General features: G+C 41.1%; 1 protein-coding gene across 1 annotated transcript in view; it reads right to left on the bottom strand.

Moving 5' to 3' along the window:
* The window catches only part of DLC1 (DLC1 Rho GTPase activating protein), a 354,507-nt gene that overhangs the window by 26,881 nt on the left and 300,978 nt on the right, over positions 1 to 26,648 (bottom strand). The window contains exons 5-6 of the mRNA XM_074951354.1: positions 6,977 to 7,048; positions 4,206 to 4,287 (exon numbers count right to left, since the gene is read on the bottom strand). Of these exons, the coding sequence (XP_074807455.1) occupies positions 4,206 to 4,287; positions 6,977 to 7,048 (154 nt within the window). The remainder of the gene's footprint in view (positions 1 to 4,205; positions 4,288 to 6,976; positions 7,049 to 26,648) is intronic.

Genomic DNA, 26,648 nt, shown 5'->3' with positions numbered 1-26,648 from the left:
CCCTTCTAGATCCTCATCCAATCGGTCTCTCTTTTCTCCCTCTTGGCCTTTAGTTGTCCAACCCCCAGCCTACAAAAATACTTCTTGGATATTGAGCATTTAAATCCTTTAGGCACACTCAGCCATAAGGTTTAATAAATTGCTGCTGGGCCAAATTCTGCCCTCAGTGATGTTTGTGAATAGTGTAATTGAGGGCAAAATTTGGCCCACTACTCTGTGTTAAAGTAGTGGTTCCCAGTCATTAATACAGTATGCTTAAATCCTGGTACTTCAGATTTTTGTGATTGGGATTTAATCTTTTCCACCATACCTCGATGAGTCTCTATGCTGGGTCATAATGTGCCTTCGCTGCCTGCCTGCTTCCCATTCATTTGTGCATACTCTAACCTGCCATGGTGGCTGGGCAGACTCCAAACTCAAAGCTCAAAGGAGCTGCAAGCACTAGTCATGTTGGTCTGCTACAATAATCTTAATTGGCTCAAAAGTCTGGGAGCCCCAGGGTTTAAGTATGTTCCGATCGCTCTTATGCAGCTATGCCTGTGTGTAGCCACTACGGTGGCGATGCTTTAGAAACCCCCAAAATGAGACACAGATAAGACAGGATTTCCATAAGAGTCTGCTACAAAATCTGTACTTCGGTAGCAACGTCCTGTAGGACGAGCATGTTTCAGGACCTTGTTTCATACACACATTGTATGTCCAGTAGCCCTTTGAAGATAAATTCCTAGTCACTACTCTACAGAGCTTCTTAAGAAACAAACAAACAGGGTTTTGCAGACAGTAACCACCTGAAGCATCCCTGGCAGATTAGGATATAATCCCTGATGTTATCTGCTAACCATATGTTTCATGATCAGTAACAGACTGTTTTCTAATTATTTCCACTGTGTTGCTATTAAGTATCATGAGCACTGTATGCTATCTCTATAATCTTGATTTTATCTGGTGGTTTATATTGGTCAGGGAAGCCAGTAACACAGGAACAACATTCAACCTTTCCACTAAAAAACACTAACATTCAGGTTTGAGCAGTATATACAAATTAGAGATCTGTCCAAATGATAAAATTGGGATCTGAAACTGGGCCTCCCTTAAATTTGGAAGTGTTTGGATCTGGGGATTTGGTTTGGACCCATTCCTGTTAAAATGTCAATATTGGGCACAATTTAAAGAGATAGTTTTTAAAAACTTGGATGCTTGACTTAACACTGGGGACGTAAGCCCCTGTTTAGGCAACTAATTCGATGGCCTGATTTTCAGAGGTGCTTAGCACCTGCAGATCCCACTAAATTTGTGCAGGATGGGGCCCTTAGATTGTAAACTATATGGGGGCGGGGCCTTTTCTTCATACCCACCTGTAAATCACTAATCTTTAGTGTATACAAATAATAATGCCTCCCTTTGAAGTAAGGCAAGTATTATATATTTTCAGAGTGAAGTGTTTACCAAAAGTATTGCAGCAAACATTTAGCACTACACTTCTTGACTTCTCTTCATGTTATAGTTTCCAATAGGGAAAAATATTTATACAATCAGTCTGTGATTAAAGTTTTGCTGGTGGTTTTCCCTGCTCACATTATAAATTGCTGTTTATTAAATTGTGTGTCCCTGTTCTTTGGGTAAGAGAAGTTATTTGAAATGCTGCATTAAATGACGTATAATTCTGATCACTTCTACTGTACGAGTTTTCAAAATGTATGTTCTGATTTAATTTCTCTGTAAAATGTGCAATAAGCATAAGAAGATAACAAGGATTGCTAGTAGCACATCAGTTGACATGGAGAGTTATATTCTCAGCCCAGGGCACAGGAAGTCTCACACACGCACACCTTCCATTACTTTGTTACTGTCAATTGCATTTGGGTGTTAACTGAATATTGTGCTAAAAATGCAAGAGAATTCCCCACTACCAAGATTTTCAGCCAAGATCTAGTGACAGATTTATAGCTGTGTGACAACAGCTGTAAGCCCTTTCCTAAATTAATTATAATGTTTACAAAGTGTCTTTAACATCAGTCAAAATAAATGCAAAAAGCATGAAGAAATATAGCACATTAATTCCAAACCACATTAGCTAGAGGTAGTCTAGCCAAAGATATTTAATTGACTTAACAAAATTTAACCAAGAGAGTATGATGGAACCCTAAAGGAATACAGAATTTGGTAACCTATTAATATGGGGCAATACTTATAAAGGATATGTAGCCAAATTCTGATTTCAGAGTTGTTCCATGGAGTTATTTGGTTTTATTTCATGGTTAGCAGAGTCTGAATATGTCCCCCAAAATTTTAAACTTAAATCAAAAACATTCTTCATTTGTACAATACTGCCAGATCAATCACAATGGCTTCAAAACCATGTTATAGCCTTCAAAAACTCTGTCCTTGGTTTTACTGTTGTATATAGTAATCCCATTAGGCTAATAAGCAAATTATATTATTGTATATTATATTTTGAAGACTAAAGCAAATTAGCTATTTTACAACAAACAGCCATATAAAACAGTGGATACTTTTACAAAAAAAAAAAAAAAAAAGTCTTCTTGAGTTGGTTTTTGATCAGAAGGCTGTTTTGTCAGATTCCATTTCCTGAAGACTTGTAACTTATCCTTAAGGTAGAAGGTTACAAAAGCAGAACCTAAAACTTTACGGATCACATGAGCAGGGAATGTCATAGCTTAATACAGAAAATAGTCTTACTTTCATTCAGTGAGAGAGAGAAACGCTTTCCTGCCCCCCACATAAATAAATAAATAAATAAAAATCCAGGTTAAGATAATACTTAAGCAGGAGAGTGTTGAATTCAAAATACATTGGTTTGGCTACATTTTTTTTTCCTGGCAAGGAAAGACTACATTTCTGGGAATTTTTTTTTTTTTTTTTTAAAACCACATCACTGTGCTTTCTGTTAAATGGCCTTACGGGTTACAGAGCATATAAATGAGCGTTTGAAATGCAGTATATTGCATACTGCATGTGAACTTTTCACTTTCATGACATTATCTATCCTCAATGAATGTGAAGTGAACTTAATTTTCCTTTTCTGTGACTCAGCTTAAATCATTTTAGATATTTCTGAAGTACTTTCTATTCTAGCTGGTGCCTTTTTCTCTCCCCTGTGCTGGAAGGACAGCATAGAATTGCACCAAAGTTACAAACTTCTCTTCAGGACTTGGTTTTAACTCTGTAGAGGCTGATGACATATGCACGTATTGGCCTACAGTGTTCATTTGACTAGAATGCTGGAAAGCTGCAGTAGTGAAAGGCAGGAGTAGAAAAAATTACCAGACTTACTTTTATTTAGCTCGAGGCAGATATGAAAGATGAGTGATCGGGTTCTACCCCAATGCAAGAAAGTGAAATCTTACACTGGAGAATGGAATTGTGTTGTAGTAGCAGGCAAGGTACTAACAAACTTCAACAGGACTTTATTTTTGTTAAAGTGGAAACCTCTTTTCCAAGCTGCTGCTGCACCCTCAGTAGCTCTCCCTCAGCCTCTTCAACTCCTCCCCCCTCCTTCCTGTTTCCTGTCCTTTCAGACTCCGAACAGCCAGTGCTCCCAATTCTAGTAATTGCAAGCAACATCTAAACACCACAAATTGGTTTTTTAACTGTGTCAGAATAAGACGTTGTAACAGGGTGGTTGGCTTTGTAGTCTAGAATACTTAAGGCAGAATTGCTAATGCCTTACTCATTCTGGTGATCAGTTACTTGCATGAGTGGTCAAGCCGAGTTTAGTAGGACTACTTGTGTAAGTAACTGCTCACCAATGTGAGTAAGGGATTAGCAATCTGGCTGTGAGGTAGCAGTAGCACAGTTCTCAGAAAATCATCCCTGTTCACATTTGGGATGGACACCATGATACAGCGATGTTAGCAACAACCCTGTTTAAATACAGTTTTAGCCAGCATAGTTCTGATTCTGCTGTGGCTTAATAATTCAAGAAGAGGTAGTCAAATCAAACAAGGAATTAAAGAGACTGGGAAATATTTATCATGAAGATGGCCACTAGTTGCTTTTTAGCACTTTTCTTTAAAATAAAAAACCCAAACATATTTATATGACTTTTTTAAATTAAGATATTCTGGCCATGGCTACTGGATAACAAAAGTCCTCAAAGAGATTATTAATTAGTAAATGATTCAGTTGAGGTTATTCTTATCCCACATAAAGTGCTTTCTTGCAAAACAATATATTTCACTTACCTGCATAAGGCCTCAATGGCATCTCTGTCCAGAAAGTCATGCTCTCGCTTGACTAAAGTGATGTCAATGGGAAAGAGGAGATCTGAAGGAAACAAGAGAGATGGACAATCAAAAAGAACCTTATTCCCAAAATTTACTCATTTCAAAGCAGCCAGCTGTCTCAGAGTCAGCTCACTAAGATGCAGGCAACCAGCTCCTCCAAGATAAATTGCACATCTTACCATTTCAAATGCCAGAAAGATATTTACTCCTCGTGTAGAAACTTTTGCATGTAGCTCTGATAACTGATATAAGTTCACGTGCGTCAGGGAAAAAATATTGAGCAAAGCAAAGATGAAACAAGGAAAGAGAGGCAGCAACAAGCTGAATGCAGCCATCTGCCTGTCATCAAAAGCTGCAATTGAGTCAAGCTAGCCTAGTTTAAAACAAATATTTGCACTTTGATCAAGCTTGTATACCTCACATTAAAGCAAAAGGTCAGCAAAATCAAAATCTCTGGCTGTTAATCAAGCAATTTAATAGTCTGTCACTTATGACATTAAGAAGATAGGAACTGAAATTAAAAAAAGCCAAACTGCTAAGAGCCCTATGCTGTTTTCATTCCCTAAAAGATTGTTTAGATAAACACTTTGGGAGAGCAAGGAGGAGGAAACAATGTTGGCAGTGTGCTGGAAATTTACTACAGCTCTGAAACAGCACCCAGATAAATATTATTTACTGTGCTCCACAGATTCCTGAATGTCACAAGTCCTGATCCTGGATTCCTTGCACAGCCAAAATTCCCACTGAAGCCACTGAAAGTTCTGAGTATTCAAGTAATATATGAACAGGGGCTAAAGCTACTGCTGCAGCTGTTTTGCCTTTCTGACCACACAGATTTTTGTAGAATAAGGAAAAGCAATTTTGTGTACAAACAATTTCCTAGAGATTCTGCATAACAGTAAAGCATGCTCAAAATGACCCTCAAAAGCACTAAGTTGCCTAAGAATCCAAACTTTCCAAATGTAAATCCCTGCCCCCTGGATTTTGACAGTATTGAATCTACAGTCCCCAAGCACACGTCCCAAGAAAGTATGTTCTTCGCACCGTGTCAGCACCAAAAGAGAGGAAACATAATAGAAGGAAATTTCATTTCTAAACAGGCAAACAAAAAAATTGCCAACCGCTGTCTTTGCGACTGCTATTATTTTCTCACATTGCCAATGCAGCTACGAATTAAAGCTCAAATGGCTCATTTTTCAAGAGGGCCAGTTTAGCACTGGCTTCAATTTCCTACCATTATTCTCTGTAAATAGTGGATTGTCTATATACAGTGTTAAAACTAACAGCTGGGGATTTGGTTTTATGAATAAGAACAGGCAGCTATGACAGTGCTTCATAACTTTGCAAGGATGCAAATAATTTTTATAAACAAAAACCAGACAAAACCAAGGACTTTCACTGCATCTTTTTAAAAACAGACTTTGCATTTTAGTGAAAACCAGACGTAGCTTAAAAACTCTAAGACAAATCCTGAAGTGCTTATCAGACAAAACTGCCAGTGAAGTCAGAGTTTTGCTGGAGTAAGGACTTTGAAGAAGCAGTGACCTAGAGTAATCCCTCCCTCAAACATACTGGCATTGAGAGTCTTGGGAATTGAAAAATCTCCTTAGGGCTTTATCTTTAAATTTGTGTGTGTGTGTGCGCGCGCACGCGCGTGCGTGCACTCTCTCAACCCCACAGAATGAACCCTGCCCCCCAAAACCAACTCATGCCAGAAAACACACAGGAAGCAAGGACCATCCATGAGGAGCCCAGGTGCTTACATACTGACATAGGTTCTCAGTTCTCTCTCTTTTTCCTGGCAGTGGCTCCACTGGAGGGTCTTCTCTGGCTACAGCTGCTAGTAAGAAGTCGGATTGGACTGGTGGATCCACTGTTGAAAAGATTCAATGGGCACTGTGTGCATGAAGGGTTGGGCACAGAAGCTATGGACGCTACTGCAGTGAAGGACTGGGTTCCAAAAGCTGTCCACCCATGAAGGACATGGTGGAGACATCTCCTGCCCTGAGGTGAATCCCCACGAACACAAATAGTATAATACTTCTGCATATTGAAGTCTGTTTAATTTGGCCCATTAACTAATCCTCACTGAGCTCTAAAGTATTATTTGCCTCAGTTTCCCCCAACTCTGAAACTCTCCCCCCACCCATGTAAATGAGTATCAGAGTTGGGACAAGAGGTCAAGTGTACTCGGATCTCAGTCCTGTTCAGTCCTCTAGACCAGAGGTTGCAAAACTACGGTCAGTGGAGCACTTGCTGGTTAGAGTGTTGATTACCCCTTCTTATTTGCAGCTGCTAAAATAGCATCAGCGCTGCCAAAAATGAATGACAAACTTTCTTACATGGTCATGTAATTAATTGCTATAAATGCCATAGGCATATTATGAGATCACACATGGGAAGGGGAGGGGTCCATGAGTGTCATTCAAATCTGGCTAAGAAAAACTTTGGGAATCCCTGCATTAAACTAAAGATCTATGAAGTGAAACTATTTAAAATTGCCACCATGTTGGAGTGTCTTTGTACGTTTTAGTATAAACTCGCCAACTTGTGTGTTTGCATGTGGTGGATGGTAGATACCAGCACAGTACAGGATCTGATAGTGCTTCAATTCTTCACACCCCACTCTAGTTCCATATTTGACACTGCATTTAGAAATTAATTATCCTGTCTAAACAATAAAGCTCTCGTAAATTGATGACACAGAAAAAATCAACTCCGCTACTTACCTTCGTAAAGCTGAGCATATTGTGGGAACCCTGCTGCTCGTAGCCAATCACACGCTTCCTTAGCCTCAATTTCTGGAAGAGAAGAGGAGCAAAACACCCTCTGGTTAGTCATTTGCAAAGCAAAAAGTTCTTTTGTAAAATTTCCTTTGCTATGGTTACAAAATGAGCATGTAAATATTCAACAAAATCCTAGCTGAAATATAGCTTATTCTCCAAGCTTTGTTGTTTCATGTTTGATTTGCCTTTCCTTTTGTGACCAAACACAACTTAGATATTGGAACTACATTAATACTCATCTCATATTTACAAGGTGCTCAATGCCAATATTTAAATAAAACAGATGAATGCTGTTGGTATTATGGACTAGGCTGTGCAGGTTTTGTTAAAACCAGAGAAACCAGAGTGCAGTCAACGTGAACAGCATTAATTCAATAAGTCGTGTAATCTCTTGGCACAGCTATTCTCTCTAGTCAGAAATACCTAATAAAGCTTATAATACCCTGTGCTTTAACATCATGTAGATAATACTGATAGACCAAAAGCCTAAGAACAACTGACACATTGTGTTGCAGCTCACTCAAGCTTATAGTTACTACTCAGTTAAAACTGAGCAGCACTGGAGGTATCCAAGTCATTTATGAATTGCACTGTTTGTAAGCAAATTATTCTCCCTCCACCCGAAAATACCAGTACTCTTCAAAATGAAATAATTCACAAATATGCACATGACACTGGGAGAAAGGAAATGTATATACTGATTAAGGGTTCTATTTTCTTGTCAAGCATGTCAATATACCTAATTAATTTGGGTTCTTTATCCCAGAAGAAATAGAGAAGTTAATGTCTCAATAGGTCACACGCCTGAAGAATGTAATGGATGTTAAGTTCAGCTCTAGAAGAGCATCAGTTATGGATTAATCAGAACTGTATGGAGCTAGAAGAGCTCTCTTTCAACTGACAGGAGAATCTGAATCTAGTTTTGCTCTTCTAAACACTCAGGAAAATGATAAATTGGGTAATATTTTAGTATCTTGCTTAGAATTGATCATATCTAGGAGTTAATGGTCCATAATGAGAACTAAAAGGACAGTATTGGTAATTCATACACTCCATAGCAAACTGTTGCAGCTTGTTAACAAAAGAATCAAAGGGCAGGATTCTTACTAAATTTGGTTAACCAGAAAGCCAAACTTAAAAATTCAGTGAATAGTGGTGATTTACTGAAGCATTTTCTCTTATCAGGGGCTTCAAGTTTATGGTCCATTTTTATTAAAAGAGATTAATCTCAAATTGATTAAGTTGGGCAAGTGGGGGAAAAAAAATCAAACCCAATTGCTTTGATGTTGAAGATAATGTGCGGGGGATCACTTGCCTTTTTAAGCTCTGCATATATGCATTGCAAACCTAATAGGGTACACAGAAGTACTGTCTTTGCTTTAGCTTTTGACAATAATAGCTAATACAGAAATAAGAATTTGAAACTTATTGGTGTGAGAGGGGGAGGTGAAAATAAACTAACTCCTCTGTTACTGTCCAGTCCTGTACTGTTCCAGAGCCGTTCCAATACATGTAATGTGTTTGGCTCTTTAACATTTTACTTGATCAAACAGGTGGTGAGCAATCAGAAATTCTTAATGTTTATTCAGCCTTGACTACATTCAGGACTTCTTGATGGGCCAGAACAAAACAGGCTTAATTAGACACAAGTGACTAGACAATTTTGCCACCTACTTTGACTAGATACCATTGCTATCAGTACATGCCAGGAGTTTAATACAGTTGCTTCAGAATACGAGTTACAGCACATAGGTCTGGTAGCAGTGGACTTAAAACAATGCCTCACTTGCATACTTAAAATCATAGCATGCTTTTGGCACACATTATAAAATATTCCTAAAGATGCGCACACGAAGTCAAAAGAAATTGTGAGACTCTTTTGCGTCTCCAAAACAATTTCACTTACTCTGAGCTTCCAGATATATTGCAGAATTAAAAAGTAAGAGCTTTCTGTTTTGCTGAACTTCGTATACTGCTGCTCTGCTAAGATGCACATCCAAATCAAGATACTAAGGAGAGCCAGAGCACAACATTCAAGATAGACAAACAAACAGTAAGAAATCCCTGCTCACTAACAAAGCCAGGCAAGTATTTGTGCAATTTGTGTTTGTTTCATCTTCGGATTAAGGGACCACATGAGAACAAGCACGTGCAGCCACATCCACCCAGCTATTCAATAAGAAAAAAAATTACTTCATTTCCAACTATAAAGCATAAGAAACTTGGGGCTTTACTCAGTGCTGGATTTTAATTTAGGCAGAGTCCAGTGGTACGTGAAAGGATGCTGAGAGAAATCCCACACAAAGTTATTTCGAGACTGGTCTTGCTAAGGGCATGAAAGGCAACAACAAAATATTAATGGCCTCATAGAAAAGAGGTTCCAATGCAATGACATATTAAATTATTAATCTGAAATAAATTCTTGAAAATATTTCAAAAACCCAGTGTTTGCAATATTTCTCATTTTCATAGGTTAGATCCTGCAGTATTCATTGATTCAATGGAAGTTTTGCATGATTAAAAGCTACAGAATTGGCCAGGATTTTAAAGGTATTTAGGTGCCCACAGATGTAGATAGGCATCTAGTGGAATTTACAAAAGGATCGATGGGAGTTAAAAGCCTAGGATTCAGATTTTTAAAAGATAATTTAGGCACTGCAGAGCTCAGTATTGCAACATCTAACTGATTTGGGAGCCTAAATCTCATTTTTCAAAAGGTATTTAGGCATTAAGAAAGCTAAATCATGTTCTGTCAATTCCGGTCAATGGAATTTTGGTTCCTCAGTGCCTAAAATCACTCTTGAAAATTAAATTTAGACTCCTAAATCAGGTAGGTGTTGCAGCACTGAGGACAGCAACACCTAAATACCTTTCTCGGGGCTTTGGAGCTGTGCTCCGGCTCCGCTCCAGCTCCAGGCAAAAACCTGCAGCTCCACTGCTCCGGAGCTGCTCTATGCTCCAGCTCCAGCCTCCACTCCAAAGCCCTGCAAAATCTGGCTTCTAATTAGTTATTCTTGGTTTTTCCACAACAGCAGAAGAGCTGATATACAGCACCCGAGTGCCTCTAAATCAAACAGGTTACAGTAGTCGATGATGGACGTGAGATATGACCAAATGTTTAATGGCAGCATTCATTTAACCCACAGACACTGTGCTATCCCAAATCTATCTCAAAGCATTCTGGGAAACTATGGACCACTTCCTTGGCCCCTTTCCAACTGTTTTGCACTGCAAATCAGCTGGAAAGCTGCCCTAAAAAGGAAACCAGGAATTCCTCTGAGGTAGTGGAGTAGCTGGCTCTATGACACCTACTCCTACCATTCTGCAAAGAGCAGGTCAGGGAGGAGCAGGTAAGCAGTGAAGCTGAGTGAATAGTATGCCAGCAGATCCTTGGCTGACAGAGTGAGTGGTTCCTATAGGACAGCTCCAGCAGGCAGAACTTAGATCTGCCCTTAGAATGCTCTAAGTAACGTCTGGGACTCTTTCATTACAATTGGCCCAGGATCAGAGGAATAGAAAGGTGGCTTAGGAGGCATCTGTCCCCGCTTCAGCATAGCTAGGCTCTATCAGCTAGAGGATGACAAGCAATATAGAACATGAACGTCTATTCAAAGAGATTTAAATACCAGGTTTTACAGTATGAGAATTCAGCATCTAGTTTGTGCTGAACAAACAGCTTATTAAACTGCTGATAACAGATAATTTTCACTGTGTGGCAAAGCTTGTTGTTTTACAGAATAATGAATAAATAGATGGAGAGCAGCCATTCCTGCCACAAATGAAGTGCGAACCTTACAGGAAAATAAAAGGCTTTAGTTAAAAAAATCAGTGTGGAACAGCCAGGGTATTTTGTCCTGGGCTGAGGACAACTAAAGCCTATGCCCAGAACAGTTTCTCCTCTGTCAGAATGATCGCCACTGAGGCTCTAGGCATCCCCAGCTGCCCTGGGCTCATACCCAGCTGGAGGTGAAAAGTGAGTCCGTATGAGTGCTTGTCAGAGTAAGTGTGGATGGGTGCATCAGTGCCTGTCTGGGTACTGGGGCACAGAGACAAAAGGAAAGGAAGGAGCTGATGGGAACGGCCACTGGGATGATGCTGATGGCAGCTGCTGTCTGGAGGCAGCTACTGAAGGCAGAGGGACACCTGGGCCCCTGCTTCTACATCTTTACCTGAGCCCAGAAAATCCAGGTTATAGGCCAGAGCCCTGGTTATAAATGGATTTCTGAGCATATCGTTGATGAGGGCTACCTTAATTAGAAAAGGGACTTCAGTGGGGACACAGGCAAGGAGGGAACTCACACAAATGATTTGAAACCATCTGCCAATCTGCTTTAGTGACACTTGTATATAAAAGCCCTCACAAAATGTCCCACAATCAGATTACCCTGATGAGCCACATGCAGCTTGCCCACCACTGGTTTACAGTCTGACAGACAAGTGGAGCTCCTACAACTGTCCGTGTCTCAAGGATGTGCCATTTCCTTTTAAAAATAAGTAGTCTGCCACTAGCAATAGATTCAAATGCTCATGTCAATAAAAAAACCCATCATTTTAGACTACAAAATTCAGTATTTTCACAAGGCAAGAAATGTGAACTTATATGTGGCCCTTCAGACAGAATCTGCCCTGTGCTACTTCTCTTTAAGCAATGGAAAGCTTTTGGTGAGAAAAACATTTTTCAAAATTTCCCAATACACAAGAAATTATTTTAGGAACAAAAAATAAAAAGGAAACACAATGAAGTCTTTATTCTTGGGCTTTCTATCAAGAAACAGCAGGCAAATGTGTTAAGGAGGAAACAGGAAATTTTTATTGGAAACAGTTTTATTTTTTAGTCTGTTTCACAAAGCAGACCAATATCTTTAAATTAAGGTTAGGAGTTCCTTTTGTGTGGAGCTGGGAATCATTAGGCCACATTTACACATTTCCTGGGGTGTTAAGATGACCCAGTCCTCCTCCAAAGCAGTACGTACAAACAGGAATTCTTAACCCTCCCTTCGATTTATTTAACTTTGCAATGTCTTGATTCCTGAAGAGGAGAGTTTGCAATGCTAAAGCATCAGGGCAAAATCCCTTAATTCTCACATCATTTGACACTGAGATTTCAAAATGGAATGCTCAAGAGGTCTAAAGACTTCGCTTTGTTGGTACCAGATTATAAAAATCAAAACTGTATGTAGCCTGATTCAGAAGTTAATTTCTTTTTAACAGGAAAATTCACAACAGTTACCATCTATTTTGAACACAGGAAAGAGAGTATTTTGATCTATCCAAAACTTGTAAATGGTTTGCAGGTTTTTATAATTCCCATGAATCCATGAACTTCTGCCAAAGGTTTACACACTGGTACTTTTGCAGCCCCATGCAACAAAGTGAAAACCTCATACACCTGCAGAAAGACATAAATCAGCTCCCTTTAAGCACCAAACAGAATGTAAGCAATTATTCCAAGCAGATGGTTTCCCCTGGCTTGAACTCAAGACACCCTTATGATCTAATTCTCTCCTCTAAACATCAGTGAAGCTCTGCTTATCACTCCTTTTGGCTGCATCAAGGTGGTTGGTTTTACAGAGCTGCTATGAGGTAGAACAGAATCACCGCTGTTTAATATCAGTGGATCTCACCAAAAGCTTGGTTTTGCTGCTGAAGATCAGAGCCTGGAACAACCCTAGCACATAGATACTTGGGGAGGCTGTGGGGAAAAAAATCCACTTACTCTTTCCTTAATTCACAAGCAGACTAATAGTTCTAATTTAGACTCACTTTCCTGCCCAAAAAATATTTTTTGCAAAATAGTTAACAAAATAACCTTCATGGACTAGCTACCACAAGAGACCTATGCAAAGATGTACGTTAACCAAAACTGAATCCCCCGTGATGCCTCGTGATGTCAGATACTAGAACTGATGTCACAATTACTTCAATATATTGAATTCTCTAAGGTACTGGATTTATATTGCATGGATACAGCACAAAAGGATTCTGCTCCTCACGGTTCTCCCATTAAAATGGTTAGCATCTTAATTTTTGGCACAGTTTGGGAGTTTCTGGTCAATACCACACTAGTGTCTTGAACTATTCAAGAAGTTCTGACCTGTTATTTTGCAGAGGATTTGCAGTGGCTCATACCCTGGCAGAAGATGTCCCATGTTAATGCCTGTCCCCCTTAAGATGCAAAACAACGACCCCAGTGCAATTTGGGAAGCAAACATTTTTCTGTGTATTTGAATTACATTCCTGCCAAATATTATGAAGTTACATCACAGATCCAACATCAGGTTTGATCAGACCATTATAACACAACCGGTGATTTCCATTCTGAAGTTACCTTTCAGGCCAGGATCACCACATCCACAAATTCTCTTCCATAACCTCAGATAAAGTTCTCAAAACTACTATTAACTTACTCCTTAGTATGAACGCAGCAGAGGAATTATTAACTCAGCGCTGTACACCTTACAAGAAAGCAACATTGTTTTTTGGCAAGTGTCAGTTTAAAAAAAAAAAATAAAACCCAAAATGTATAATGAAAAAAATCAGTATTTTATCATAAATTATCTTAATATAAATGTTGAAATCTGTTAAAAATTTCAATGGACAGTCAAACAAAAAATACTTAATTCTGAAAAGCCTGACAAAGGTTCTTGCTCAAAGGTTGATTTTACTAGTGTTAATCCATTCTTATTATAACAGTGATAGGACATTAGAGTTAAACTTAATTATACCGTGTCCCTTTTATTGCAGGTGTACACAATGGATAACTTTTAAACACATCATGGGCCAAATTCACCCCTGGTTAGTGCCACTGACATTGGATGAATCTGGCCCTTGTGTTCAATTTGCAGGGTCTGAAGAAAAGCTAAAAATACAGCCTTTCCTGAGGTTTCCTCCCTCTTCTGCATCTTCAAAAACACAAAAGAAATTTTTGCAAAATGACTATTTTAATACACCCTCGAATTTCACTTTGCTTCAACCTATTTTGATCTACATTCACCAGGGGTGTGTGTCAATCTCTATTTAACTCTACATGTTTCAATAGTCAAGTCAAACTAAAAGATGCCGGTACAGATTTCTTTGATTTTCACGATATTTCTTGCCAAACATTTTGGAAAAAAAAAAAAGTGTAAGGTCTTTGAAAGGCAAGATGTGTGGCACCACCTCTCCTTTCCCTTCCTCAGATTAGCAATGCCTGGAGTTTTCAAACAATCGTGCTGCTTTCTAATAATAAAAGCCGTAGAAGGAGGAGAAAAAAAAACCCACTCAAGTATTTCTCGATGAGCTGATGACAACTGAAAAACACTCCCTGTGTTATTGACTGGCTTTGTGTCAAGCACTGGAGGGGATTTTCAAGTTATGGAGATATTTGGAACCCTGTCGCAAGGCTCTAACTATGCTGTTCATGTTATGTATAAACCACACCACATTTGGAGAAGCAACAGAAAATGTGTGAAATTCATTGTGGTAACAGAAGGAGAAGAAAGTAGAATGAAAGGAATCAGATTTTTAGGATCCTCTTTTGGGATCCGATATTGATGCTTTCTCTGAAAGCCTGAGTACAATTTTTAAACAGAACTTTTTATAAAGATACCGGCCCCCACTACTTATTCAGAGTCAGAGTGAGCAGCTCATTTCTATAGCTGCTGCTTTAAAGTTTACTTACTTGCATAATGATGACAGCCAAATTTTAACATTAGTTTCCAAATTCATTAACCCATCTCTGTTTCTTAGCTCCATTTACTTTTTCCTAAAAATTATAGGAAGATAAATAATATAATAGCTTTTATTGCATATTGATGATAGCACGCAACACATGAAATATAACATTGACCTCATGCATCAAACGCTGATTAACTCATGCTCAAAATTCTCTTTTCCACAGTCCTTGGTATATAAAATTATTTCAAATGTTTTTCAGGCCAATCTCTCTCTCTCTTTTTTTAAAGGATGTGGATTAGTAAAGAAAAGGAAACTGATTTTGATTAAAATGTTTCAGTTTCATTTAAGACCTGATCCAAAGCCCACTGAAATCAGTCTTTCCATCACTTCAAAGGGCTTTGGATCAGGTGTTAGCCTAGAGCAATCCTTGTTTTCAGAAGTGCAAGGGGATAAAGGTAAGAAATCGCCTTATGTTCTATCTCCTTCCCCATAGATTTGGATCATGGCTGGGAACAATCGAGCTTTTAGTGGTTTATGTGATCTTCCCAAATCTGGATAAAACCAATCAACCTGGCATTGCCAAAAGCGATCACTTTACTTTCAAATTTGTCAATGGGGCAAACTGATGTGTACTTGGTTTACTTTTAATAGATTGGAAAGGGTGGCGGGGGGGAGCGGGGGAGGAGAAATAATATCACTGCTGGTATTTTGGCACTACTCACTGAAGGATACAGACCACTCACCTGTACATATTGTTTCTCTTTATAAAGATTATGCACAAAGCCTGCAAGCATGAATATGTCTCCTCTGCCTAATCCCTAATTCAACACAGATTTATTAGCAGTAAAGAAGCCAGAAAAGCCCAACACACACCACAACTCACAAGTGTAGTTGTACACCAGGAACATCAGTGATTCACAAATATTTATTGCATGTTGGCCACATTAACAGTTTACATCCCTCCCTTCATACAAAGAGGGCATGAAAACAAGTTAAAATACAGTGTAATCTGATGTACACTGTAACTTTGTAAAAGAAAAAAATTTAACAAGTTTGTTTAGAATGGACTATTATAATCTGTATGTTTCCTTTACAATAAACTATTGTGTTCATGTGCTAAAGAGGTTCTCTCAGAGATTTTAAGGAAGGGCTTAAGATGTGGGGACATAAGCTATCCCATGAGCATCCATGTGAGAAAAGGTATGGAAAAAAATTTGGACACTTCAATTTTTATCTGGCCTGACTATTGGTCGAATGATAGGATAGGGCAGTGGTGGGCAACCTGCGGCCCGTCAGGGTAATCCGCTGGTGGGCCACGAGACGGTGTTTACATTGATCGCCCGCAGCTCCCAGTGGCAGAGGTTTGCCGTTCCCAGCCAATGGGAGCTGTGGGAAGCGGCGGCCAGCCTGCACTGTTTCCCACAGCTCCCATTGGCCACGAACGGTGAACCGCGGCCACTGGGAGTTGCGGGCGGCCATGCTTGCGAACGGTCAATGTAAACACTGTCTCGTGGCCCGCCAGCGAATTATCCTGACAGGCCGCAGGTTGCCTACCACTGGCATAGGGTGATGGCATGCAAAGTATTATTAAGGAGGAAAAGCAGACGGTCGCGTCTTGTGCGTGGCCACCCAAAGGAGCCATGCTGGCAGGTTCCAGAGTGAGAAACATCCAATCCTTCTCAAAGGACCTTGGAGTAGAAGTGGAGAAGAACAAATGGATGGAGGGAGTAGTAAACCTCATCCCTGTTCTCCACTCCCACAAAAGTGCCCGCTTACTATGGCATCTGGACATACACTGAAAGACGAACATCAACAGAACTGCCCCCAAAGGCAGCAACAGCAGCTACTTCCCCCTCCCCGCCAAAAATCCCAACATACAAGATCCATAAGCCTGCATAGTCTAGGCCAAGGCCAAGGCCAAACCAAGAACTTGTTCTGCAAGCAAAAGGCCAGCAAGCAAACTCAGGCTCTAGGGGGGAAAAGCAAGAGTGAACAAGTCCCACACCCATAGAGCCTCCACTGAGAATGCCTGCGTCAAAGCTCAAGATTTCAGATCGAGAGACCACTGAAAGCAGCCCCCAGATGATTTCAACTGTCACAATGGAGACTCAAAAGAGAAGCATCTGATCTCTAGCTAGTCAGGTCTCACTACACCTGTCTTCAGCCTTGCCAATACAGGGGCTATTCTATGAGTGTACAGGGACTAGCATAGTGGGGCCCCAACCCCCAAACTGGGCCTGTAGGTGCCACTACAATATAAATAAATAATACTAGTCATGCATTACCACACAATCTTTAACTACGTAGTCACATACTACTTTTCCCCACACATACATGATCATCAGAATTTGAAGCCAGGCCTTTCAGATCTAAGGCACAGACCTCTTCCATTTTGGTTACACTGTTATTCTCAATGGGGACTAGCCCCTAGAGGGGAACGTGACATACACACTTTGCCCATGGCTTACACAACTATTTGTGAGACAGTGGATATCAGGATTCCATTTCTGGATCTAGAAGTTTCTGGGCTAGTGGTTAGAGCAATCCTTCGTGACAGGCCAGCCAAACACACATTTCTGCCACATTCATTCTGAAAAGCAGCACGGCTGAGTGGACAAGACTTAGTTCTGTCATATCAGGGATCTGGTCTCTATTCCACTTCTGACAGAAATGCTCAGTCATAAGGGTTTTGAAGAAATATAAACACCTGTCAATGGAAAAGATGAGCTTTGAAATTATGGCCTCCTGGCTCCCAGCTGGATGACCACTCCCTAAAACAAAGGCTATTTGGACAGTAAGTCTTTTGGCTTGGTGGTGCTGCAAGACAGGGAGGCTGATTCACCCAGAATATGGTGCATACTGTGAAATCCAGGACCCTTGAAAGGTTTGGGCCCTAAACCATACATACTTTAGGGCTTCAGTATTTTAAATTAGTGTTTGGTGCAACCACTCTCATTATCCAAAATGTCTCTTCCTTCAAGAGACATTCATTTAATATATATTTAAAATGAAGTTATATAGTTTTGATTGCTTCCCATGAAAATTGCTCCTTTAAGAGGCCATTCCTTTAACAGATATCAGAGTGGGCTCCACTATTTAATCTGAAGACTAAAAACAAGCTCCTACTACACAAGTTAAAGATAAAAGTACGGATTTTTATTATGGATAAAAGCCTTTAGACATGGCTGATAAACTCAGGAGCAGTTCCTGGAAGACAACCTTGCTCACAGAAGGCACTGCAAGGCTGAGATAAGGTAACTTCCATAATTGCACTTTTAACATGCCAGGCGATAAGTTGGCTTTTCTTGGAGCAAGTATTTAGGAAATAATAGAAACTTCAGATATGTTATGGAGAGAGTTATAATAACGGGTTTCAATCGAGCCAAATAAAGTCCTCTTGAAAAATACCTTGCTTAATATTACCAAATTAAAGGCCAAACCTTGTAACAAGAAAGAACTACAGAAGGGCCTAAATGCAGTGGAGACATTGATCTGTTGCAGGGGGACAGGCAGATTCTGGCACATCTGAAGAAGAGGACTTCATCCAGTGCAGGTGTAACACTGACAGACCCTGGTTGTCAGTGGGCAGGATCGAACCTGGGGCCTCTGGAACTTAAAGCATGAGCCTCTACCACATGAGCTAAAAGCCAACTGTCTCTGAAGAAGTGGGGTTTTTGCCCATGAAAGCTTATGCTCAAATAAATCTGTTAGTCTTTAAGGTGCCACTGGACTCCTTATTGTTTTTGTGGATACAGACTACCTGATAACTGTCTCTTAAATCAGTCTGCTCTACAGCCTTAGCTAACTCTAAGTAGTCTCGGTGCCACTAGATGGGACAGAACACCACACCCAGAAAGTGTGTGGGTTACACAGGCTCTTTGTTTCTTAGTGTGTATGGGGAGCTTGGGGTGACGTACCCCTGCATCTGTGACACTGGCCATTTCCTCACATAACAGGGACATACAAAAAACCCCATGAATGTAACCCTGAAGCTGCAGTAGTTGCCATGGAATAGCTCTCTGGGGGAAGATGTGTGTCCACTATAGACTCCAACAGATCTCTTCTATGCATGCTCTCCTCTGTGTGTGGTCTTCAGCTGCATGCAAAGAGAAGGATTTGCAGGATTTGCAGATTTTCAAAAGCACCAAAGCTATTTAGGTGAACAAATCTCAGAGAAAGTCAATGGAAAAACAGTCCACCTAAATCCCTTGGGTGCTTTTGATAATCTCCCCCTTGGCCATAAATGGGCTAGCATGGAATGTATTTCTGGGACGAAATGTCATAATCTCATGTCACCCACCACTATCGTTCTCAAGAGAATGACATACATCTCTGTTGGAGCTAGGATACTATTTGAAAGAAATAATCCTTCATAACAAATAATAATGCTTAGTACTTTACACAGTTCTACTCACCCACAGATGTTAAAGTGCTTCTTAAAGGTGTGTATCGCTATCCCCAACTTTAAGATGGGGAAACTGAGACAGAGAACTTAAGTAAATTGGCTCATGGTCATACAGGACCTGATTCAACTACTTTTATACGTGTGTCAAGCAGTACCTTATTTCACAAGTAGTCCCATTGATTTCATTGGGTATATTTGCAGGGTAAGGTAGGTCAGCATGAGGTCCACAGCAAGCAGAACCAGAAAAAGAACCAAGACTTCAAAGCTCAAGTCCTGTGGCCCATTCATGCATCTCATCAGTAATGAAACACAGGTTGTGATTTTCCTCAAACAGCAAAAGACTAAAGATATATCATAGCAACTTATTCCAGACTCAGAAGCAATTTTATTGGAGACATAGTATTCACTAGAGGGTGAAAGAACAAGTTAAAAGTTGTGGTCAGATCTTTGGCCTAAATAACATAACCCACTCCACTAATTCAGTCAGTCTCTGTTGGAAAAGCAACAGCCTTCACATTCCTCTATATTCATCAGCCTTGGAGTAAAAAATAAACAAGACCATTTTGACATCTTGAACCACACAGAATTATTTACAGTCTACCTTAGCCTGCAAAAGCACACGGATAAGTCAGAAATATGCCTGGAATTGCTAACTCGTTACTGGGATTAGTTGGTTTGACATTCATGGTCACTTCTTGGATCAAGAGCTTACAAGTTCTGCAGTTCATCTCAACTATGACAAAGCTTATCTTCCCTTTAAGAAGTCAAAGAAATAATTCCAGAAATGCCCTGCTGATTTTGTCAAATTTCTTACCTATATCCTTGAGAGCTACTCAGTTTTAAAAAATTGTCAGAATTAAAAAAGAATGAAAGAAAATTTAGTCTGTCAATGACAGCTGTAAGGAGTAGTCTGTAGAGAAAACCTACTGTAATACCCAATCATGATGTTACTATCGTTTAGGGCTATATTGTTATCCTTTACTACAGTGCAGTCCTTGGACAACAAAACAGTACTCTTCGTGAACTGTAGATCATTTGATTTGGCTATATTTCTGCAATATGCACAGGGAGGAAGGGGAAACATCTGAAGTTATTTTTATTTCTGTAAGTCTTCTGGTCATATAGCGTGAATGTTAGGGTGGGGCTAGTATTGTCTGGAGCCTGTCAGGGTCCTTTTGCATAGCCTCATTTCCTTCTTCCTGTTGCTAGGAAAGATAGTTAAGCATGAGAAACTCTTGTTTACAATACTGGACCATCCTGTTCAACACAGGGGCTCTTTTCCTCCATCTCCTTTTACAGGCCAAGGGCCCCATCCTGTTCCCATTGAAGTCAATAGCAAAACACCAACTGACTTCAATGGAAAAAGGGTGGGGCCCCAAGAAACTCACTACATCATGGTATTCTTGGGCAGGAAAAAAAAAATCATCACACAAACCCCACCTTTAAATATTTACAAAATGCATAAATATGTAAGCTAAAAACTACTTGTAGTATGAAAAATAGCTGCTTGAAAGGAAGAATAAAATAAAAGCATGATCACTCTCCCCCAACCTCCCTGCTCATAACTCAAAGTACAACTGGAGAAGATCAGCAACCTAGAACGCTCTTACGGGGTATCAAAAACATGTTATATATGTAGGTTAACAGCATTACAGATTCGTACACAGAAACACTGGTGGTACACACTTTTTCCTTTTCAAGAGGGTCAGTATGCATGGTATGCAAGCAAGTACTTTTAGATTTCTATAGTGAGCACCAGTATAATTCCATCATCCAGTAGGGGCAGCTACAGTGCTGTTTATCAGAAGAGAAGCACTCAACTTCTGGCTGTAAGGCCCCAGGCCTGACAACAGAACATACCCAGCTTCAGCTCTGGTTCTCTGTTGCAATGCAATGTACTGTTCAAATATCTCCCTGCACGTTCTAAAACTTCTGGTTATGTCCTTGAGATTTAAGATCTAAACAAAACAAAAGAGATCACCTTCCATATTTTTAACTACTCCTTAGAAAATGATTTGAGTGACAGCTGGTATCACTCAAAGAGAACTAGAACTCTCTATGTGCACAAACCAATATAACGTACCTGCATTTTTCAGACATTCCATTGGTGAAGAATGAGCACAGAGAACTTGTTTTATTACATGTCATATAGGTCTGGGGATTCCCAGAGGTTACTGAATGCAGCTGATCTCAAATTGTTTTGACTCATTGTAAACTATCAGAGCAGGAGCACTGATTAAACTATAGATACATATTCTTTGCATATAATGTATTTCAGAACCTAAACTGAATATAGGAATCTTAACCTTAAACAATGTCTCAGGCAAGTCTTGAAATAACCTCTGGGCCCATCTGCTAAACAGCAGGCTATCCCACTCCTCCATATTTTAATCTGTCATCGAGTTTTTTCCTTTTATTGGAAATGCAGGTCAAGTGACTTAAAGGATACTGCTACCATCTGCTGCAACCTGAAAGGCAACATGGCAAACCAAACTGGTTGAATTAATGGAGGAACCTAATACCAATTATCTACGCTATGGACCAGCAATAGCCTGCTGGCCAGATGGATGCTGAATTAGTCAAACTTCGAGCTGCTGATAGATTTACATTCAGAGGCTGTTCTGCAATCTGTTTGGCTATTATCTTCCCTCTAGTTCTCCACAAAACAGCATTAAAAATGTAATCTGACACTTGGTATCTCACTGCTTTGCTGCTGGGAATTTCTTGATCAGGCCAGAGAATTCAAATAGGTCACACTTACTCATGTCAAAAATGCATCTGTAATTGATGGCTAAGATAAAGATGCATTCCCTCAGCCCATGGACCCACACATTTAAAAAATTGTTGCCATATGATGTGGAAATCAAAACCTTCTGGCATATTAAAAATTATTTATGTAGTGCCATAAATGTAGGTGGCACTGTAAAACTTATTTTCTTTAAAAGAATAGAGTTAAAAGAGATTTGTCACACTAATTGTAAAAGCACTTTAACTTGTAGTAGTACCATGTTCATTAGCTTAATGGAAACGCATTGTTCAGCAGCTTTACAATTATGGTAGAAGTGGGTCTTTGGTGAATGGTTGCTATTTGCAAGAAAGAGGAGGGGAGTACTAAAATGTAACTTGACAACAAAAAGAATTTGTTTTCTATTTGTGCTAGAAATATAGGGGGTTGTTTACTACTTGCGGGGGGGTGGGGTGGGGGGGGGTGTTCCTTGAAAGAGATCAAAGGCTCCAGTCATGACATCATGGGCTTGGGCACCACCGCACAGGAGGGAGTCATCTGGCTCCTTGAAGCCATCAGACTAATTATTGAGAACTTCAAAAGAAACTATATGCTTCCTTCTCCTGGGCACTTTTTTTTTTTTTTTAAGACTGGTTTAACTATTTCAACTGTAGTGCCCTTTAAAAACCTCAGGCACAGCTCAATTACAACAAGCTCCTTTATGAGTTATGAATTACAACTGACATTTTCACTTGGAATTGAAAGTCACAAATTCTAAGCAATCTAATAAAAAGCATGTTTCAAGAAAAGCCCCTCAGTCTTGCTAGTCCAAACCAGCACCAGATTTTTCATAAGTTTAATAACCTACATTTTGCAAGCTTAGCTATTGCCCTGGTATGTCACCAGACACAGAAGTTAACATTTACAAACAAATTTCCAAACTAAGTCAACTGCTAGTTGAGACTTTCCAGCACCTGAACACATTCTGTGTTTTAAAAACACTTTTCCTAGTTAGAAAGAGATTTGAAAGTATTGCCAGTGGCTATTAAAAACACCACCACCACCAAAAACTTTTTAACTCAGTAGATAACTGAGGGAAAGAGGGAACCTAACCTGGATAGGTAAAAGCCAACAACAACACTAAAAGCACTGAAGCTTGATTTTGAATCTCAAGCAAGCCAGAAAGGATGCACAGGATCCTAGTTAGCTCATTAAGAAATACGCGTACCAAAATGCAAAGAGGGGTGGGGGAGAAGTGGAGACACCGGGGAATTGTGAATAGTTAGTGTACGTGCCAAGATAAAGGTCTGCTCTGACAAGCCTCCCCACCCTTTCAGCTCTGCTAGGCGCCCCTTCCTCGAGCACAACAAGAGCAAGAGACACTGATCTAATCACACCCATGCAGGGAACCCATCTGCCTATCGATGATCTTCTCAAGCCGGATCAGGCTTGTCGCAGCAGAAGGGAAATTTCCAGGCGTTTGAACGCAACCTCCCCTCCCTCTCGACCCCCCAACCCCACATCAACCCAGTCCCGCTGCCCGCACGAAAGGCATTTTCCCGCCCCCCCAGCATAACACATTGTAGCGATCGCAACTTAAACCCTGCTCGCTTTTTTCTCTCTCTCAAGGGGCACAAGGAAAAGCTACGAGCTTTCGGTGCCGCGCTGTGAAAGCCCACAGGCGAGGAACTGACCAAAGAGTGCCAGAAGGCCAGGCCCCCACAAAAGAGAGGGGTTCAGGATCCGGCTCCCCCGCCTGCCTGCCGTGGCTGTAAGCCACGCTCACCACGAGCGATCGGCAGCAGAGAGAGGCCAGCCGGACCAGCGGCGCGGGAGCGGATCTCGCAGCTGGGCCAGCGCTGCAGGCGCGCAGGGACAGGGCTTACGTGTCAGGATCATGGTCTCCTGCGGCTCTTGGCACATCAAGGGCCGGGCGAAAGGGCGGCACGCGCGGCCAGCGGGCTTCTTGGGCGGACCTCAGCGCATCTCCCCAGCGGCGCGCAGGATGCCGGCCAGCGCCTTCCCCTGCTTCACGCTCCAAGCCCGTCACGGAGCAGGCTGGCAGCTGCACGCCCCGCAGCCATCGCCCCCTCTCCCGCACGGCTCCCCGGGGAGCTGGCTGGGGCCGCCTGGCCCCCGCGCGCTGCTGACGGGTGAGGTCCGCGGACCTCCGCTCCTGCCTTGCCGCGGCGGCTCTGCGATGAGTTTGAAAAAGCCCCCCCTCCGCCGTGTCCCACATAAACTTCGGCATCGCAGCTGGGCAGCCGCAGGCCACGCCCCCTGCCGCCCCGCCCCTCTCGGTGTCTCTTTCACCGGGGGCAGGATTGATCACTTAGCTTGTTCCCCAATTTGTCTCCTGCGCGTCGGCGCCTCCCGTCCAGCCCCAGCTGGGCCTGGGTGTCGTGAGGTGCTGGAAAGACTCAGCTCCCCAGGGACAATGCTCTCCTAGGCTATAGGCACGCTCTGCTGGAGAGCTTTACGTAGGGTTCCCAACCCTCCAGGATTGTCCCTGAGTCTCCAGAGTAATCTTTAATTAAAGAGTATGTCATATGATGAAACCTCCAGGAACACATCCAACCAAAAGTGGCAACCCTGCTGTACAACCCCCTTCTTTATGAAACAGTCGCCCCCCCTTTGCACTGAGACAGGCATGACCCTAAACCCTGGGCTCCAGCACTCCTCACCTTGGTACGCCTGGTAGGGAAGGCAGCAGAGGAAATGCAAATTCCCCAGCTGAGGTTTTCAGATGGGGCCCAGCTCCAGTTTTTTAAACAAAGCCCCTGTTCCTCCAGCACCAGCCCTGTGGTGGGTGTCTACAGCCCTGTCTGTACCAGGGACATTTTCTAAACATTTCCTATGGGTGGTAGCAATACGGGAGCCATAGTGAAGATGGGTTTCAGAGTAACAGCCGTGTTAGTCTGTATTCGCAAAGAGAAAAGGAGTACTTGTGGCACCTTAGAGACTAACCAATTTATTTGAGCATGAGCTTTCGTGAGCTACATCTCACTTCATCGGATGCAGTGAGCTGTAGCTCATGAAAGCTCATGCTCAGATAAATTGGTTAGTCTCTAAGGTGCCACAAGTACTCCTTTTCTTATAGTGAAGATGGGCCAGTGAGACGTGGCAGGGCTTCCAAAGTTCAGCTGTTTGGGAGCCTGCAGTTGATTCAAAAGTCTACATAATTTTGGCATAGCTCAGATTTAGGGCACTGCCAACAGACCAGTGAGGATTAAAAAGTCAAAGCTTCCTCCTATCCACACAGGGACAACCTCGGTAAAAACACTCTTGCTCACAGTGTTTGCAATCCACTGTTTTTCTCCAGAGGCTGACTACAAGCCGACTGATTCATTGGTTGTCTTCAACTATTTTCCAAGGCCCTAACCTGTAGATATTTGAAATGTTAGTCATAGCATGAGCCATGTTCAGTGGGCTTTAGAGGCATTTCCTTGATAGCAACTGTCAAAAAGTAAAGGTCAATGCAGTCAATGCTGCTTTAACTACTTTACAAGTTACAATATATATATACTAGAAAATATTGTCATGACAGCTCACTATAGTGGAATATAGTTTATTCTCTATTAAAAGAAACAATGGGAACAGCTCTGAAAAAATTGTTCCAATAAATGTTACTGTATAGAATAGTGCTGAGTGAGTTTCTGAGTATCGTGCATGTTCCTTGTTATCAGTAGGAACTAGTGTACAGTTTTTGGTTACTGAGGGGCATAAGCAGCAAAATTTGGATCCAGCTCCAAATCCAAATGTATGTTAGGCCCAAATTCTGGAATGAGCACCTGGTGAATGCAGGGATCCCACCTGCACTTCCATCTCCATTCAGTCTTTGGCCTTATTATCAAGACTTATTTTAAAAGAGTTGTTAATTTGAGTGGTGCTTTCTGAGATGTGGACACCCATCTATCAGGAATTGGACAGAGACCACCAAACACATTTCATAGTGGCTACTAAACAGTCACTAGAAAGTCATAGCTAAACGTGAAAGGCTATGTAGCTCAATAACAATTTCCTAAGCCATCTACTCCCTTTTACATTTTCTGATGATTGTTTAAACACCCATTTTTTGGGAGACACATTCTGAGCCTTAAAATGATACAGAACATGCACAAGTACTTTGAGCAGCTGCAAAGCCACGAGCATGTAAAAGAGCGCTGAAATTTTGAAAATGTCTGCATATCAAAGACTGAGATTGCTTAATTTTATCCCAAATCAGCCTCATATTTTAAATTAATTCTTGGTTGTTGAAGTTCCAACTGTTGTTTCAGCTCAGACAGATATAAAGTGTGGTACCTGAACCCGCGATCTGCGTGAAGAATACACATCTCTTTCAGCAAGCTGCTAACTTGTGAGTTGGCTATTACAGTGTTGTTTCTGGAAACCCCCCCACAGCTCCAGATCATTAATTCACTTTTAGTCAACAGGAGAATGGTGCTGCACTGTATCTTCAAGCTTCACTTTTCACCCATTACAGGCTCAGTCAATTACCTCTTCTTATCTTAGTTAATTCCAACTCTTATAGGCTCAGTTGAATTTACCTGCATTTTTTGAATGCTTCTTCTATGGCAGGAGGTTGTGAGTTTAAAATGCAGGTCTGGCCCATAAAACATGAGTCCCTTAGGGGTTCTGGTGCCCCTGACATAACTTTTTCAACTCAGTCTTGAGGATACAACTATTGCAGGTAAGACAGACCTATGCTAACTTTCCAGAGGGAATTTCATTTCCTGTTGTTGAACAGGCAAGGCAATGCCACTATAATTAGTTGTCCTCTCTCTGTTGGCTACACCTTTAAGCTTTTACAAGACAAGGAAATGACAGGG

The sequence above is a fragment of the Natator depressus genome, chromosome 4 (assembly GCF_965152275.1).
Source record: "Natator depressus isolate rNatDep1 chromosome 4, rNatDep2.hap1, whole genome shotgun sequence".
NCBI lineage: Eukaryota > Metazoa > Chordata > Testudines > Cheloniidae > Natator > Natator depressus.
The sequence above is the reverse complement of the archived record's forward strand: the minus strand, read 5'-3'. Positions and strand labels throughout refer to the sequence as shown.